We start from the raw sequence: 14835 nt of genomic DNA, 5'->3' as shown, positions 1-14835 counted from the left end.
TTCCTATTAGCTATATCAAATTCTGTAACAATACAACAAGCATAACATACATGACCAAACTTAAGAATTCAAATCATATCTCAAAGTCCCAACTCCAAATCGGTCCCCAAGCCTAGAGGCATCTCCCAGTGATTTCAGCGTTTTACACCACTGGGCAGCTAGCTGAAGTCTAGCACTCTTTGGAGTGCTGTAGCTTATTATACCACAGTCAATGCCATCATTTGAGATTGTCAATCCATACCCTTAAAAGTCTCTTTTATTCCACAACCAAAGCATGGACTACACCGAAGTTAGAGACTTAGCAATGTCACCCTAAAACTGAAGGTTTGACTGTGTTAACTCTTACATGTAAGAGATACACTGAACAATTGAGATGTTTTTTCTAGATTTCTCCTTTCAGAAAAAAAACCAAGGCAGATGCTGAGTAAATACAAACCCGGACACTAAACTGATTTTGTATTTTCCTTCTCCCTCTGTGGTATTCTAGCAACAATAGTATTATTTACCCATCTGCGAGAAAGCTTTCGGCTGTGGTGCCTGTAATACTGCTGGACGTAGCACGCTGCGCTGCTGTTCCTTCGGTTTCTGGCTAGGGAGACCTGCAAACACAGAGTTTTGTCAAGAGCTATAAAGCCTTGAAGTTGAAAAATTTAGCTTCATCTAATCTTCTCTGTAACTGCTTCCAACAGCACATACGATGGAAAACCAGAGATTTAAAAAGCTTCCAGCCCCTTTTTCCCCCCATCCTTCACCCAGTCTCAAAAGAGAATTGGTCCCAAATATAGAAGACTACTTCCTAGCCTTAAAGAACACTTCAAAATATATTCTCTACCTTATCCAGGAAAACACAGGAGAATTTGACTGACTCAGAAATAAAAGTAAAAATTTAAGAGGAATGACAGTACACAAGCAATCCTATTGATGCACTGACATATTATTCAACTACACATTCCAGGTCATCTTTTCTTCTTCCAGTGAAGTCAAGTCCAGATACTGGTAAACTAATTATTTTATTTTTAATTCCTCATACAATCAAATGTATTGGCAGTGTAATAGTCTTAGATGTTGTTTCATGTGACAACCTTCTGGCTTCTGAACTAACCTGACCTCTTTGGTTTGCTATAGTAAGATACACAGCACTAACTCTTTAATTCCCCTCTAAGTCAAAAGGCCCACTGACCTTAAACAACTAGAAGAAACGACAAAAAACCCCACCTAAAGACATCTTAACATCACGTCTACAAGGCAATGGCAATGCCTGAAGGCTCAGTTTTCTTCATTGAAGAAAACAAAGATGAACAATTGATTCAGTAAAACACTGCAACAGAAGTTGTTGCGAGTAACTCAGCTGAATATTCTGCGAGCAGGATCATTTCAGGCCACCCACATTCGAGGGGCACGACAACAATCGAAATAATTATCTTGAGTTCAAACATTTATATGAGAATTGAATCAAGGCAGGCCAAGCAGAGACAACGGGGAGATACATTTCAGAAGTGCATGACTAATGCAAGCCAAAATTTGGATGCGTCTATACGCATTACACAGTGGCTAAGGGCAGAACCACTCCGGAGAATACAAGATTTTCTGCATAAACACAGATCTTGCCGCCTTCCAGGCACAACAGCAGTTTGAGGAAACTCCTAAATAAAATGCTAGAACTGGTTTCTTTGTGCTGTTGCAGAAAGCACTGAACTCACCTGCACTAGGTGCCTGACCATGGATAAGTGTTGGTGGCTTCAGCCGGAATCCGCTGCTCTTCTCCTCTACAAGCAAAATACAAAATTACAAGGACACAGCTGTAACACACTACATACAGTCATAAAGTTCCTTATGTTTTCCCCACTGTAACAGCCCACAAGTTTTATAAATATCCAACATAAGGACATTTCCAAAGAATTCCCTTCTTCCATAAGAAGCCTGAACTTCCAGGGATCACAGGAAATACACAGAGAGAAACACAGACCGCAAGAAAAAAAAATTTTCAAAATTGTTTTCCAGAAAAAACATGAAACAGACCATTTTAACAAGAGAAATTGAGTTCTTTCAGGGAAGGATTTAGTAGAGGTTTACTACAAGTAATAGAGGTTTTTAAGTGAGAATCAAACTAAGAAAAGGACAATCAAAAGTTTGACTGAACATGACAGTTACTAACAAGCACCCCCACACAGAAACCACAAACCACAGAACAATGGTGATTGACAAAGTGGTACTGTCAAGAGAGGAGCCACAGGTCATTGTTGAACATTATCATGACCTTAGATTATTGATCTGATTTTTAATATCAAAAAACCAGTATCCAAAGTAGATAAATGAAAAGTTCCCTCAAGTTTTAGCTTGAGGTTAACAGGTGAGCATGGAGCCATATTGCAGTCTTCCACCACCACTCCCAAAGCATGTCAGAATTTCAATATTTGTTATTTTAATTACCTCCAACAAGCGTGAAATCAAACAATGAAGTCAGCAAGAGAACAGCTATAAGATCAGAACCATCACCACTTCCATTCTCCCAGACAGGGTCTTACTTCTGAAGTACCGGACTACTTTGGATTGTGACAGACTGACAGCAGTTTGCTGAGAAAAAGCAGAAAAATGAGGAAGATCACCTGGTTCTGAGTCAGAATTGCCAGTAGAGGGTTCACAGAAGCTTGATGGCATAAAGACGTTGTTCTTTGTTACTGCAGTCAAAGAAAAAGAAAAATAAAGAGAAGCTGTGTATGTTGTTCATAAACTCTGTTCCCAGGCATATCAAGGCTGCAAATCAAAAATGATATTTCTTGTAATTTGTTTTATTTTGGGTTTTTCTTTCTTCTGAACTAAAACAGCTTTATAATCACAGAAGTAAACAGGTCATCGTCCATAAACCCTTCCTTAGTTTCTCCTGAAACAGAGAAAGAGCAAATTTCATTTATTTTGGAGAGAAGAAAACTCAAAACAGGAACCCTGTGTTTTATCCAAACTAGAATTAAAAGTGACATCAGAATGTAAAATACCATTACAAAATATGTATAACATTTCAAAGGGCCTCTGCAGAGAGTGCAGAAAGGAGTGTAACACCTGCTAAATAGTTTAAGATAACACTAGGCTCCTCAAAAGGCTTACGAGTGACAGCAGGGGTTGCACTAAGAGCTCAGCAGCTTCTGTTTCAACTGTCCTGCAAGGATAAAAATTCTACAGAAACAAGAGTACATGAGAGTATCTGCAAGTGTCACACTCAAAAAGCAAAACAGTCAACAACAAAGAAAAATATTTGAAAGGAGCAAAGAACAGATTCTTTTCCACCCTTTGCTGGGTGCTGAACTTCTGTTCAGCAGCTGAAATACTTGTGGTGTTGTACGAAGAATCACAGATAACGCAGTTTAGAAAATGTGATGATCACAGCAGGAGGTAGATGCATCAACAGTCACAAGGCAACAATAGTAGGTTGGGGATTTTGTCTCCAACAGATCACCTTGCACGAGGTAAATACAGTATTTATTAGTTCTTTCTAGCTTTTATGAGGCTGCAGAAGAAGCTTAAGTATGCTGAAAAAAGAAAGGAAACTCATCTCTGAGCACTGTTGCATTAAAAGATGCAGGACTTGTGTTTTATATTTAAGTTTTAGATTCCCCACCCCACCCCCCATATTTGCTTCTTTCCTCTAATTCCATCTTTTTATGATGGTCTGCCTTAAGCTTAAACATGCTGTGAGTTTCATATAAGCAAAATTTCCCTACCCTTGAGAGCAATGTAACAACAACAAAAAATTTAAGACGTTTAGAAAGCAAAAGATTTTCTGTAAACCAAGGCCATGGGATACTGTCAGCAATATTTATTCAAAGAAGCCTTTACGGAAGCTGCAATTCCAGAGGTCACCCTTTGACAACACCACACATCAGAAGAGAACAGGGGAGTCAAACAGGGACTAAACAGCCACATCCAGTCAAAACGTATTAGCCAGGCAGATGCTCGAGAAAGCATGATGGCTCCTGAAACATCCAGTATCGAACCACAGAACAGCCAAATAAATTGTTCTCCTCCACTTCTTAACAAATGTTAGCGTTAAGCAAAATCTGAGATTTTAGAGATTCTAATTTAAAAGATAAAGGCATTACAGACGATTATAGGAACTAGGAATATAAAGTCCAATAAATAAGGAAGCACCTAACAGGCCGTACGCATTCTGTTATCCTAACAGAAAATCTATAGACAAAAATCACCATTTTCACTACTTTTGATGAATGCACACAGCATTCTTTTACGAAGAGTGATCGGCGAGCAGACGGCAGCAGCATTGGTCCCCTGAACCGTCCGCAATTAACAGCACTGCCTGCGCCCTGAAGCCCACTAAGCTGCACTCCAGAAAATCTAGGTCTTAGGGGAGGAATTCCTCCTGACACAGACTGGCAGCATGAAAATAAAATATGATGCCCATAACATATCAGCAACTACATTTTTTAATTCCATAGTCACTTATTTCTTTGAAATTAAAAGCAGAAGAACTAGGTTTTCATCATTTAGTCACACTTCCCAAATGTGCTGGATATTAGAGGAATACTTTTTTACTGTTCTCATGTTTACTGTTTGTCTCCTCTCCTTTATTTCAACTGAGATGATGGAAAGAAAAGCAGCGAAGTCTCTAAACCTGCCCCAAGCGCTGACATATCTGAACTAAAAATCTTCCACTAAAGCTAAACACTTCGTACTGTCTGTGACAAGAAAAAGGCAGAAATTTGAGAGACCATTCCCAAGGGGATGACAAATATCAAACATGCCCATTCCCAAGTTTGTGACTGGTGGGCAGTGGTCACTCTCTTGCATTTGCCAGCTGAGAATGTTGGTGAAACACACTGAATCCTCTCCACTTTAAAAGGAATGGGAGAAAAAAGGACTAAACTGACTGAAGCATGACCTGAGAATTGGAAGATTTGCCTGGCAGAGTAACTAAGAAAAAGGAGCTTTTATACAGATGTGTTAGGCAACCTGATCAAAACAAATCAAAGAGATTTCTGGTAAAATCCTCAATTTAACAACATAAGGCTAAAAGCTGAAACTACAAATATATATAAACTTACAGATAGAAAATATTTTAACAAACAGATCTATCAACTTATTTGGGCAAAACAAAAAGTGTAAGAAGGAAACCCACTGCTCACATGGAATATTGTGGCAACATTTACCTGACTGAGAAGGAGGGAACTGAGTTAAGGATGAAGTTCTCTCACGCTTTACAGGTGGACAGTAGCTCCCGTCCTCTCGATCAGATTCTGTAGGAAAAAAAACTATTAGAGAAAATACACAAAATCCCAGAGACACACATACTCATGTTTTTTAATCTTACAACCAGATTTCTTACCATCTCCGTCTTCTGGACTTGATCCATCCGCTGATCTCTGCAATCAGATAACAGTGATAAACCAAAAGTCACATACTGAACATTTCAAGCTCTTTGGATACATCAAAATGTTTTAAGCATCAGTTTGGAGATTTTTACCTTACTATCAATGATATACACCCAAGGCAATATATTATTTTTATGACTTATGATTAATCCAAGTTTACAAATAAGATACCTGAAAATTCACACCCAAGCACTAACATCCTCAGAGACTGTGCAATAATTACAGTTAGGTTTTCTATATACTGAAAAAAGCAAACTGGCATTTTTCAAATTTGTTTTGATTTTAGAAGTACCATAGAAGTTCCAAAGTCATGATGAACAAACCCATGGAGTTCATCCCAACACACTCTTCCTAATTAACCTAACTGACATCAGTTCCTTCAACAGAAGAACAGCACTGGAAGAATGTCTTTTAAAATGCATTCCAGAAATCACTGCTATGGCATTTTTACAGGAATTTTACAGGAATTAGCAATGGATAGTCTCCTAGCATCTCCCACAGCACCAGGAACAAACCGGGAAGCATCCCAGGCTACCAACTATCACAATATTCAAAAAGTTTTTGAACAAAGGTTTCACATCTTGTCTGATGATTTCTAGGTCTCTCTCTCCCTAATCGCTCTGCCCATTCCTCAGCTGATATAACACCCCTTGCTCCCACAAAACATAACCCTGCGATGGATTCTTTTCATTACGGAAGGCAACTAGGGGAGCATTAGCACCATCTCATTACAAAGTCCCTTGAGATACCAAACCTCCTCCCTAAGCCCAACGTGACCCCTTCATCCCCCTCCTGCCCCAGGACACACCTCCCCTTCACACAGCCCCACTTCGGGGAGGAACAGCAGCCCCAGGGCTTGTCCTCCCCCCCTGCCACTGGCCACGTTTTGGCACAGACAGGCAGACACACTTATCTGAAAGACATTATCTTAAATATAAGAATACCAGAAAGTACAAAACTTTCTAATTAGCACTGCATGTATTTAGAATCTAGATACTATTGTACTACCAGTATTTCACTCTACGCTAATAAAAAAAACATTCACAATGCATTTTGCCTATGCAATTAAGTTTAAGGGGTTTTCTGGTTTGTTTTACATTGATAGGAAAGTATAGCTACCTCACTGGCATCCTAGTCAAGTACTTTTGAAACCTTTAGCATAGGGAATGAAAAGCTATAGACAGTTCTGGAACACACACACCCCCCCACATCCCCCATCCACCCATATCTATCAGACCAATCACATTAATTACTGTATTTGATGATCCATGCTCTTCCTATAACTGGTCAAGCACTCCACGCTACTAGAAGATGATCTTATTAGGCACCTCCCCTGCCAACACACACTAGTTTCCCAAAAGATAAGGCTGAAGTGGAAAACTATGATGTCATCTGTTTCGGCAATCAGCACGTCAAGTCAGAAAAAAAATTCTGTTTTGCACAGAAAGCATTGTCACCTACACCAACAACCTGTTTCCATTTTTAGCAAAAATCCTGAAAGCAAAAGGAAAACCATTTTGTAAGAAATTTGCATGAATGGAACTGCAGGTCTCTGTGCAGAAATCCTTAGAAATCAACAAGTGACATCCCCCCGAACTTCAAAAACTTCTTAAGCCCTTACTGGCAGGTATTATACTCTCCATGGCCAAGTAACAAAGAAACCCACCAAACCTGTATAGCACAAGCTTCAAATTATCACATTACTGTAATTTCATTACCTGATGCAAGCACAACCAAATCTACCATCACCACCTTTAGTGGGCAAGGAGTATCCGTACCCATAACCAACTGCAACCTACTAAGGGCAAAGCAGAGCCAGGTAGCTACTCTGAATTATTTCCATGCTTCCTAATCTGAGAGTTTTAGGAGATTAAAGGTATGCAAAAGTCCATGTGACAAGTTTTACAGCTGTTACCAACACTGCCAACCCTCGTCATAGCAGATGCTGCACAGAATAATAATAAAAAAAGGTTTCCTTTTCCCTCAAAATGTATTTTCTTCTACAAAGGCATCCAAGTATCTCCATCAGCTGGTGTGCTACCTCCCATCCATACCCCCTCACACACTGCTCATGCTGTCAATTACTGCTTAGGGAAGTTGGGTCAGACTTTGCAAATTTCCTACCAGAAAAATGCAACAATGGATTTAAATCTTTTATAGACTCAGGAATTTAAAGGCCAGGGAAGAAAAGTCATAATCCGTTAGGTTGATCCCCAAACACAGACAGGCCAAAGAACCTCATTTATATCTACCTCAGTCCTCAACCTCCTGCCTGAGCATTTAAGATACCCATGTTTGATTTTCTGTTTTCAAATAAATGAGAATATGCGCGAATTACTCCACTGAAGAGTTGCCAACACTACTGGGAGCTGTTTGATTTTGTTATACTCAGCATCCAGTATAAGACACTAATGACTGTTTCCTTGCTTTTATTAAAAAACTTGCTGTCAATAGTCACTCCCCATTACCTGGGGCATTCACCTTCCAGACCTCCTCAACCTTGCATTAAATCTCACGTTTTTTCTCCATAATCTTACTTTTACCAATGACCAATTCGCTCTTGCAGATCTTGAAAAAAATATTCCAAAACCCTTCATCATCAGAAGAAAGTCTTTCAAGAAAATAAAGCTGGATGCATGTGCTCTAATGAAGCCTGGTTTCCCACAGATCCTACCTAGATGACAAATAATGTGGAATAAGCTGCAGTGAGAAGTAAACGCTGGGGGCAGCGAGCTGTTTTCTCTCCTCTCTGGTCTGCCTCTACCCCCAGACTGCAGAGGAACCCAGAGCCAGGATCTCCACACCTCTCAGCACCTCTAGACAAACCTGACAGAGTTAAAGGCAGATGGCACAGGGGCAAGGAAACACAGAGCTGCTTTATTAGCATAAGCTTCGCTTTCTCATGAAGCCACACTAGAAAATAAGTCACTGCTGCTGCCAGAAGTTGCTCACCAGTATTGCTTATTCAGGAGAAGCTGGGAAGACTAGACAAAAATAGGGGGAATATAGCCATGACAGAGTTTATCTGAGACTGGGAAGAAAACACATCAGATTACAATTATTGATAATAAACAGCAGTCCAGCCTCCCCATCAGGCCCCTCAATCTGTACTTTACAGCAATACTCGTTTTACACAGATACAGAAATACGCGACAAATGAAAGCCAGGGACATCTCATCTTATAGGGAAGCATTAAGATGATTCAGCTTCTCTCCAATCTTTGAAATTAGAAGCTGAAGAGATACTTAAACCAGTAACATCAAAATCCAACCTACAATTTACTCCTCAATTCAGCACAGAAGCCACCTTCCACTTACTCCCTCCTTCCCCTACTTTTAGAAATCCAGCTACAGAAAACTTCTCCTTATTTCTAAATCAAGGCTCCTACCACTCTGACACAGTTCTAATTAACCAAAATTACCTTTTTCAAGGCTACCAACTGCTTTTAAAAAGTGCAAATGAAACTTATTAGCCATCCCATACTGAAGCACAAACCACTTCTTTACACCCATTACTTCCTCACACAGTTGTTACAAACTAACAGAGGACTTTAAAACTTCAACAAATTTGTCAGTTTTTGTTTATTCACAATCATGAGCAGAAACAGGGAGGGCAAGGGAGAATTTAGGGAAAGCAAAGAAAGGCCAACATAATTAAGTGAAATCTGTAAGAGTACACTTAAGAGTGTTTATCTTTGAAAAATGCATTTAAGATGCAAAAAAAGTCTTACGCAAAAGGAATTCAGAGCATGGTACAGCAAGTCTGGAATCCAGACACTCTGCACATACAGGAGCATCACTAACTGCCACGGCCATTGCTTAAAAGCTGTTACAGAACCTCCTCAACAGGGTCCTGCTGGCACAGCAGGATGCTGCTGCAGGCTGGCTTGGGTGAGCCTCAGGAAGGTCAAGACATCACACTCCGCTCTGCAAGAGACAGTTTCTCTGGCCACACCACAAAAATATCTGCCTGTACATGTACAAACAATACCAAGGAAACAAGAAATATGCAGTGTTTCCGCTTCAGAGCTCAGCCATAATTCATCTTTTCTTCCTAAGGTCCTGGGAAGATTGCATGGAACTTTCTGCTCTGGCAAACCAGTACAAGCACTCTGAAGATGCATCAACCTTGTGTGTATTTCAAGGAAAGAGTTTTACTCCAGCACCGAGATAATTTGAAGAATCCTTGCCAGTGCATCTGAAGGCCAGTTACATGCCTATATCGGCTACTGTACTAGTCCACAGATTTAAGTGGATAGAGCGAAGTTCAGTTCAAGGATGTATAGATACCTGTTGTGTACAGCCAAGAGTTCCTGCATACATTCCCCAACAGCACTTTTGGTTCTTAAACTTTCCAGACCTGGGTTAACTGGTATAAGATTTTCTGCTCTTTAGGAACAAGTCTAAGATAGTGACCACTTGCTGCAGATTTCCTGAAAACTCTGGTTAATGCCATTCTAGTAACACTGGCAACTTTAAATGATACAAAACCGACATTAAAATCTGCAACTATGTTTACCAGGTATATTTTAAAATATTGACCCTTGAAAACTTTAATCTTAAAATCAAAATAGAAAAACTTCTCCAGCAGGTCATTAAGCAACAGCCTGGACACAGAAAGGGGCTTAACCTACAGCAGTTTGTACCTTGTCATGACAATCCATTTGACACTGGGTTTACCTGAACAGCCTATTCTTGGGGGGGCGGGGGGGGGGAAACCACCAAAACCAAACCAAACCCACAACTTATTAGTGCAGGAAAAGGGTGCAGGTGTTGTGTGGAGCAGCCTTAATGGGCACAGACCTATCAAAGAGTATATGCATAGTGTGTGTGGTCACAATGAGCAGTGACTCACCTGCACCAAGAAAACATGGTCCACCAGCCAGAAAGATTAGAAACACTTAAAATTGCTCTGAAAGACTGTATGGTTCATTTAGTCATGCAACCTTTCTAAAAATATTTTGCTCCACCACCAGTACAAAAAAGATAATCTTAAATTAATAGCTTTTTCCTACCACAAGGTAGCGTTTGGCTTCCCCCCCCCAAGTACCTAAATTCAGAATTCTGGTTTAGCATTTTCTGGCTGCTTTTAATCTGTTAAGTACATTACAGGTTGGCATGACAAGCTCCTGTTTATATCCAGTGGAAACACAGCATTAGCTGCTCCCTTTGTCAAGCTGCAGCATTACGGCTCAGAGGGAATAAACAATCCTCCCCTAACTGCTTGAAGTAAATCCCTCATATATACCCACGTTCTCACTCATTTAGAAGAGCTCTCATCCTTAGCAAACACAGAGTTTACACCCTACATTTTAAAATTAATACTTGATGTATTGATGACTTCTACAATTACACCTGCTAGGGAGCACCAAAGAAATTTCATTTCTACTAACTGGAGCAATGGCTTAGAGGGGACCAACACCTGAGATCAACGAACCAGACAGACAGTGGGCTGGCTGCACTACCTAAAGTTAAAAGCAACAGATTCCTCCTAGTGGAAGGGACTTCTTTCTTTCGACCCCTCAGCAGCAGAAGTACTTGGTAGGTTCACACTTACCCCTGCCAGTTCTTGTTGAATAGGAGCAAGCTGGGCTTCAGAAGTGGGACTCAGGGTAGCACTGACTGAGGCAACAGCAGGAGCAGGGTGCTCAGAGTCGCGCTTACCAGCTGATTCTTTGTGACCCAGACCATGGTGGGGGGACTCAACCTCTCCCTGGGGGTCCTCGCCTGAATCCGACAAACCTTTTTGCTCTGCAGGGGACTGGGAGCAGAAAAGACAATGGCCCTTCAATGCAAGGCTGCAACACAAGACAGCAGTCGTCCTAGTGTAGCAAGAGGATCTGCTAATCTGTTTTTAAATTCCAGTCTTTTCCCATATGGCAGAAGGAATTGCTTGCTGCTGAGACACCGACTGAAACATGCACAAACCAGGTAACAGAACCTGCTGACTGAACTATCCTCCCCTCCCCACCAAAAGCATCAGTTTGCACAAATGTACTTTTTTTTAAAAAAAAAGTTAGCTAAAAGTGTCAGTCTCCCTGGCAAAAGAGCATTTTGCCAGCCATGGGGTTGTTGGAGTTTAACTCCTCTCTAGGTCTAAAGGACAGCTAATTGCTTTTACCCCCAGATTCAGACATAAAAATTAAAAATTAAATAGACAATTGCTGTAAATTACTGTCTTTCACTGCTTATTCAGACCACGTTTGGGGTCAGTGGGGTTGATTACAAAACTCTGCACAGAAATTCATTATTGTAACATTCACACAAGACAATCCTTTCATATTCACGATGGTGAATTATCTGAAAACCAACACCAACATTTACTTTTGCAAATTACGAAATTTGCCTATCTGTTTCAGGGAGGGGAATGATAGGATAGCTAGTGCACACTAACAGGATTTGGCGTTTGCTGAACTTCTGCTGCAGACTCTACACTTGAGAGATTATTTAATGCTGCAGGTTCCTCACTTGCAGAAAAATTGGGCATTACCATGTTCTGCACACGTCTGAAGAATGAAACACTTAAAGACTTTAAGCCTGAACAACTGCATTGTGAGAAAACACTAAATTATAGTCCATGAATAATATGCACGCCAAGGATGTTCTCCCAGCTGCAATTTGTGGGCCAAGCCTCCTGATGCTGTATGGTGAAGCATCTGGAGAATCAAGCAGTTAGGTGAAGACGTCACTCAGAAGCACATAACTTTGGCTCGCTCTCAGAAAGCATTCAGTAGAATGAAGAGAGACTTAAATATGCTCATCATTGCCCAGGTCCATGCAAAACAGGGCAAACAGCAACTTCAAAAATAAACAGCAGCTTTTGAATCTTAAGAACCCAAAGTTCTTCAACTATGACTTGCCCTGCCCTCAAACAGAAGCAATTAAGAGACAGCAATATATGCAATTGTATCAGCAGATTCATTTCAGTTCACTGAAGTTACTCAAGTTTCAAATCTTGCAAGAAATAACATTATCCCCATTAAATATGTTTTGAGCCCTAATGATAGTTATGCCAGGTAAAGCTGGGTATGCTGGATTTTTGTATTTTCAAAATTTTCTGTTACTAATTGACCCAAACAGTAACTTAAAACCCCACAGAACAAGAAAGAAGAGTTAAAGAAACATTTTGTTTGTCACCCAAAATTAAACCGAGTCCAGCACTCTGCTCTTCTTACCTCTTTGGCTCAGAACAGCATAGAAAGGCTACCTGGCACAGCACTTACAACATACGTAACTCATATGTAAAGGAAGGGGTAACATCTGTCCTCTACTCAACGTTTTATATCCATTACTCCTAGTCCCTTTTTTATGCCATCTCACTTTCCAAGTTAACAGCATTCCAAATGTCACTCAAACTGTTTTCTTCCCCTTCAAGAGGAGACAGTCATAAAAAAAGTACAAGAATTAAGTCACAATTGCTTGCATCACACCAGCCACAAAAGCAGTTATGCAAGCAGTAGCAGTGAAAACCTGATTTTTCTCATGGCTTATGTTTGCATGCATCCTCTGGTCCTCTCACTCCACTACTCCAAATCTCACATATCTCAGGACTCAGACCTCTCCCCAGTCCTGCCGAACCGTCACCCCCAGGGCCAGCGGCAGTCTGTCTGCACTAAGCGGAGGCAGCAGGGCCACGCATACAACCTCTGCAAGGGAGGCAATTTGGGTCTCAGTGATCCACCCGAGGTTTCTAGTTTGCAAGAAACATGCAGAACTTTTTTAACATCTAAACCTCTATCGCCATGTCAATCGTTTCCACAATCTGCAAGCTTTCAGCCTGGTGAGCAGAGTGCCAGCGGCAGAGCCGGCTTTGCTTGGCTTCCTGGCTGAAAGACCTTCCACCCCTCCAGTGGTCTGGAGAGCCAGAGCACCGAGAAGAGATGCCAGCAGGAGGACTGAGCAGACCACAGAGCCAGTCCACCTGCTGGGCAGGGGATGGAGGTGACCCTGCTGGGCTCACACAGCCTTTGGGGATTCTCCGGGGGGGGACAGCACCCTAAAAACCACAGTGGGGAAAATGCTGAAAGCTATTACCAGAATGGCACTAGGAAACAGGAACGGGGGAGACCATCCTTGCCAAGAGCCAGAATGAACCTCAGGATGAGCTAACCATCACCAGGGATCTGGAGGCAGCAGGGAATGATTAGGAAACTGTAGACAGATTCTTGGGCTGAAGATTACTAAGAAGATTCAGTGCCCATAAGAACACAATAACGCACAGGAAAAGGGTACAGAAGTGCTCCCACATAAAAATAGCTAAATACTTCATTCTTCTTCAGCCATAATACACAGGATTTGGAGGAAAAAGGAGCAGGAATATAACTCTGAAAGCACAAGTGGCCATCCTTGTGCATGGGGTGCCCGCACGTGCCTGGCTGGGAGCTGACAGTGTGAGCATGCATACGGAGATGGCTGCAGAGACAGGTGGCTGCAGTCCTGTGGAGTGGTTGGATTTCACCTTAATGGTCTTTTCCAACCTAAATAATTCTATGACACAGGATGGCATTGCAGGGACTCCCACATACAAGAGCTGGAAAGCATCAAGTCAGGCTATAAATGGGTTAAAAAACCCCAAACACCCACAAAACTGAAGGAGACAAAAAGCCCATTCTGCTGAACCCCTTGGCAGAGGATCACATAGATGGTAGTAGCTCACATGCTTGGGTTCAGCAAGCAATTGGAGAAATGCAAAGAAGAAAAAAAAAAGAGCCTTACCACTTACACTGACTTCTAGCTATAGATCATAAAATTGCTAGTAACATAAGGCAAGAACATTCAACACACATTTGTATTAACTGGAAATGACAATAAACTATTTAGCAAGTAATTCATATCAATACAGTTTATAACATTTCAAACTAGGCTAAGTAAACATGCATCAGATTTTAGTAGTTCTTTTAATATGTGGCAAATATTTTAAAGAGTGAAATAAGCAAGGTAACCTTATGGCATAAATCTGATTTCTACCCTAAGGAAAACTGGAATATGTGCTTCAAGGCCCAGAAAAGAAACAAACCAAAAATAAGTGTCATTGCCAATTGCCACTTTTACACAGAAAAACCTGAGACCACGTTGAGACTTTCTTGGCCAGGTTAATACATGAAATTTTATTTTTAGAAAAGCAATATATGAAATAGATCAAAAACTACTGCAAGTTTCAGTATTTTGTAAAGAGTATGTGGTTTAAGTTGAGAAAGACAAAACCAACAAAGGCCTCAAGGACTTGTGAAACCAAAACTGCTCCAGACAGAAGTTTGTACAGCTGTTCTCAAAAAAGCACATCCAAGGAAAACTGCAAGATCTAACAATTCATTTCACTCTCCAGTCATGCTTACTACTGAAGTGTCTTGTAATCTCTCAACTTCATAAATCCTGATCTAAGCTCTTGTTCAAACTTCTATGGAACTGGTGAAGAATAGTTCATTCTCTTCCTTTTTGCTGAAATGTTTTATGTC

General features: G+C 40.9%; 1 protein-coding gene across 2 annotated transcripts in view; it reads right to left on the bottom strand.

Annotated features, from left to right (window-relative positions):
• Positions 1-14835, bottom strand: part of RANBP3 (RAN binding protein 3) — a 48842-nt gene that overhangs the window by 18167 nt on the left and 15840 nt on the right. The window contains exons 3-8 of one of the 2 annotated variants that reach the window (XM_055708084.1): positions 10938-11141; positions 5336-5372; positions 5160-5246; positions 2607-2678; positions 1701-1766; positions 507-599 (exon numbers count right to left, since the gene is read on the bottom strand). In XM_055708084.1, coding sequence (XP_055564059.1) covers positions 507-599; positions 1701-1766; positions 2607-2678; positions 5160-5246; positions 5336-5372; positions 10938-11141 — 559 coding nt within the window. The remainder of the gene's footprint in view (positions 1-506; positions 600-1700; positions 1767-2606; positions 2679-5159; positions 5247-5335; positions 5373-10937; positions 11142-14835) is intronic. The other variant, XM_055708085.1, reaches the window with a different exon arrangement.

Source organism: Falco cherrug, chromosome 4 (assembly GCF_023634085.1).
Source record: "Falco cherrug isolate bFalChe1 chromosome 4, bFalChe1.pri, whole genome shotgun sequence".
NCBI classification, from domain to species: Eukaryota; Metazoa; Chordata; class Aves; order Falconiformes; family Falconidae; genus Falco; species Falco cherrug.
The sequence above is the reverse complement of the archived record's forward strand: the minus strand, read 5'-3'. Positions and strand labels throughout refer to the sequence as shown.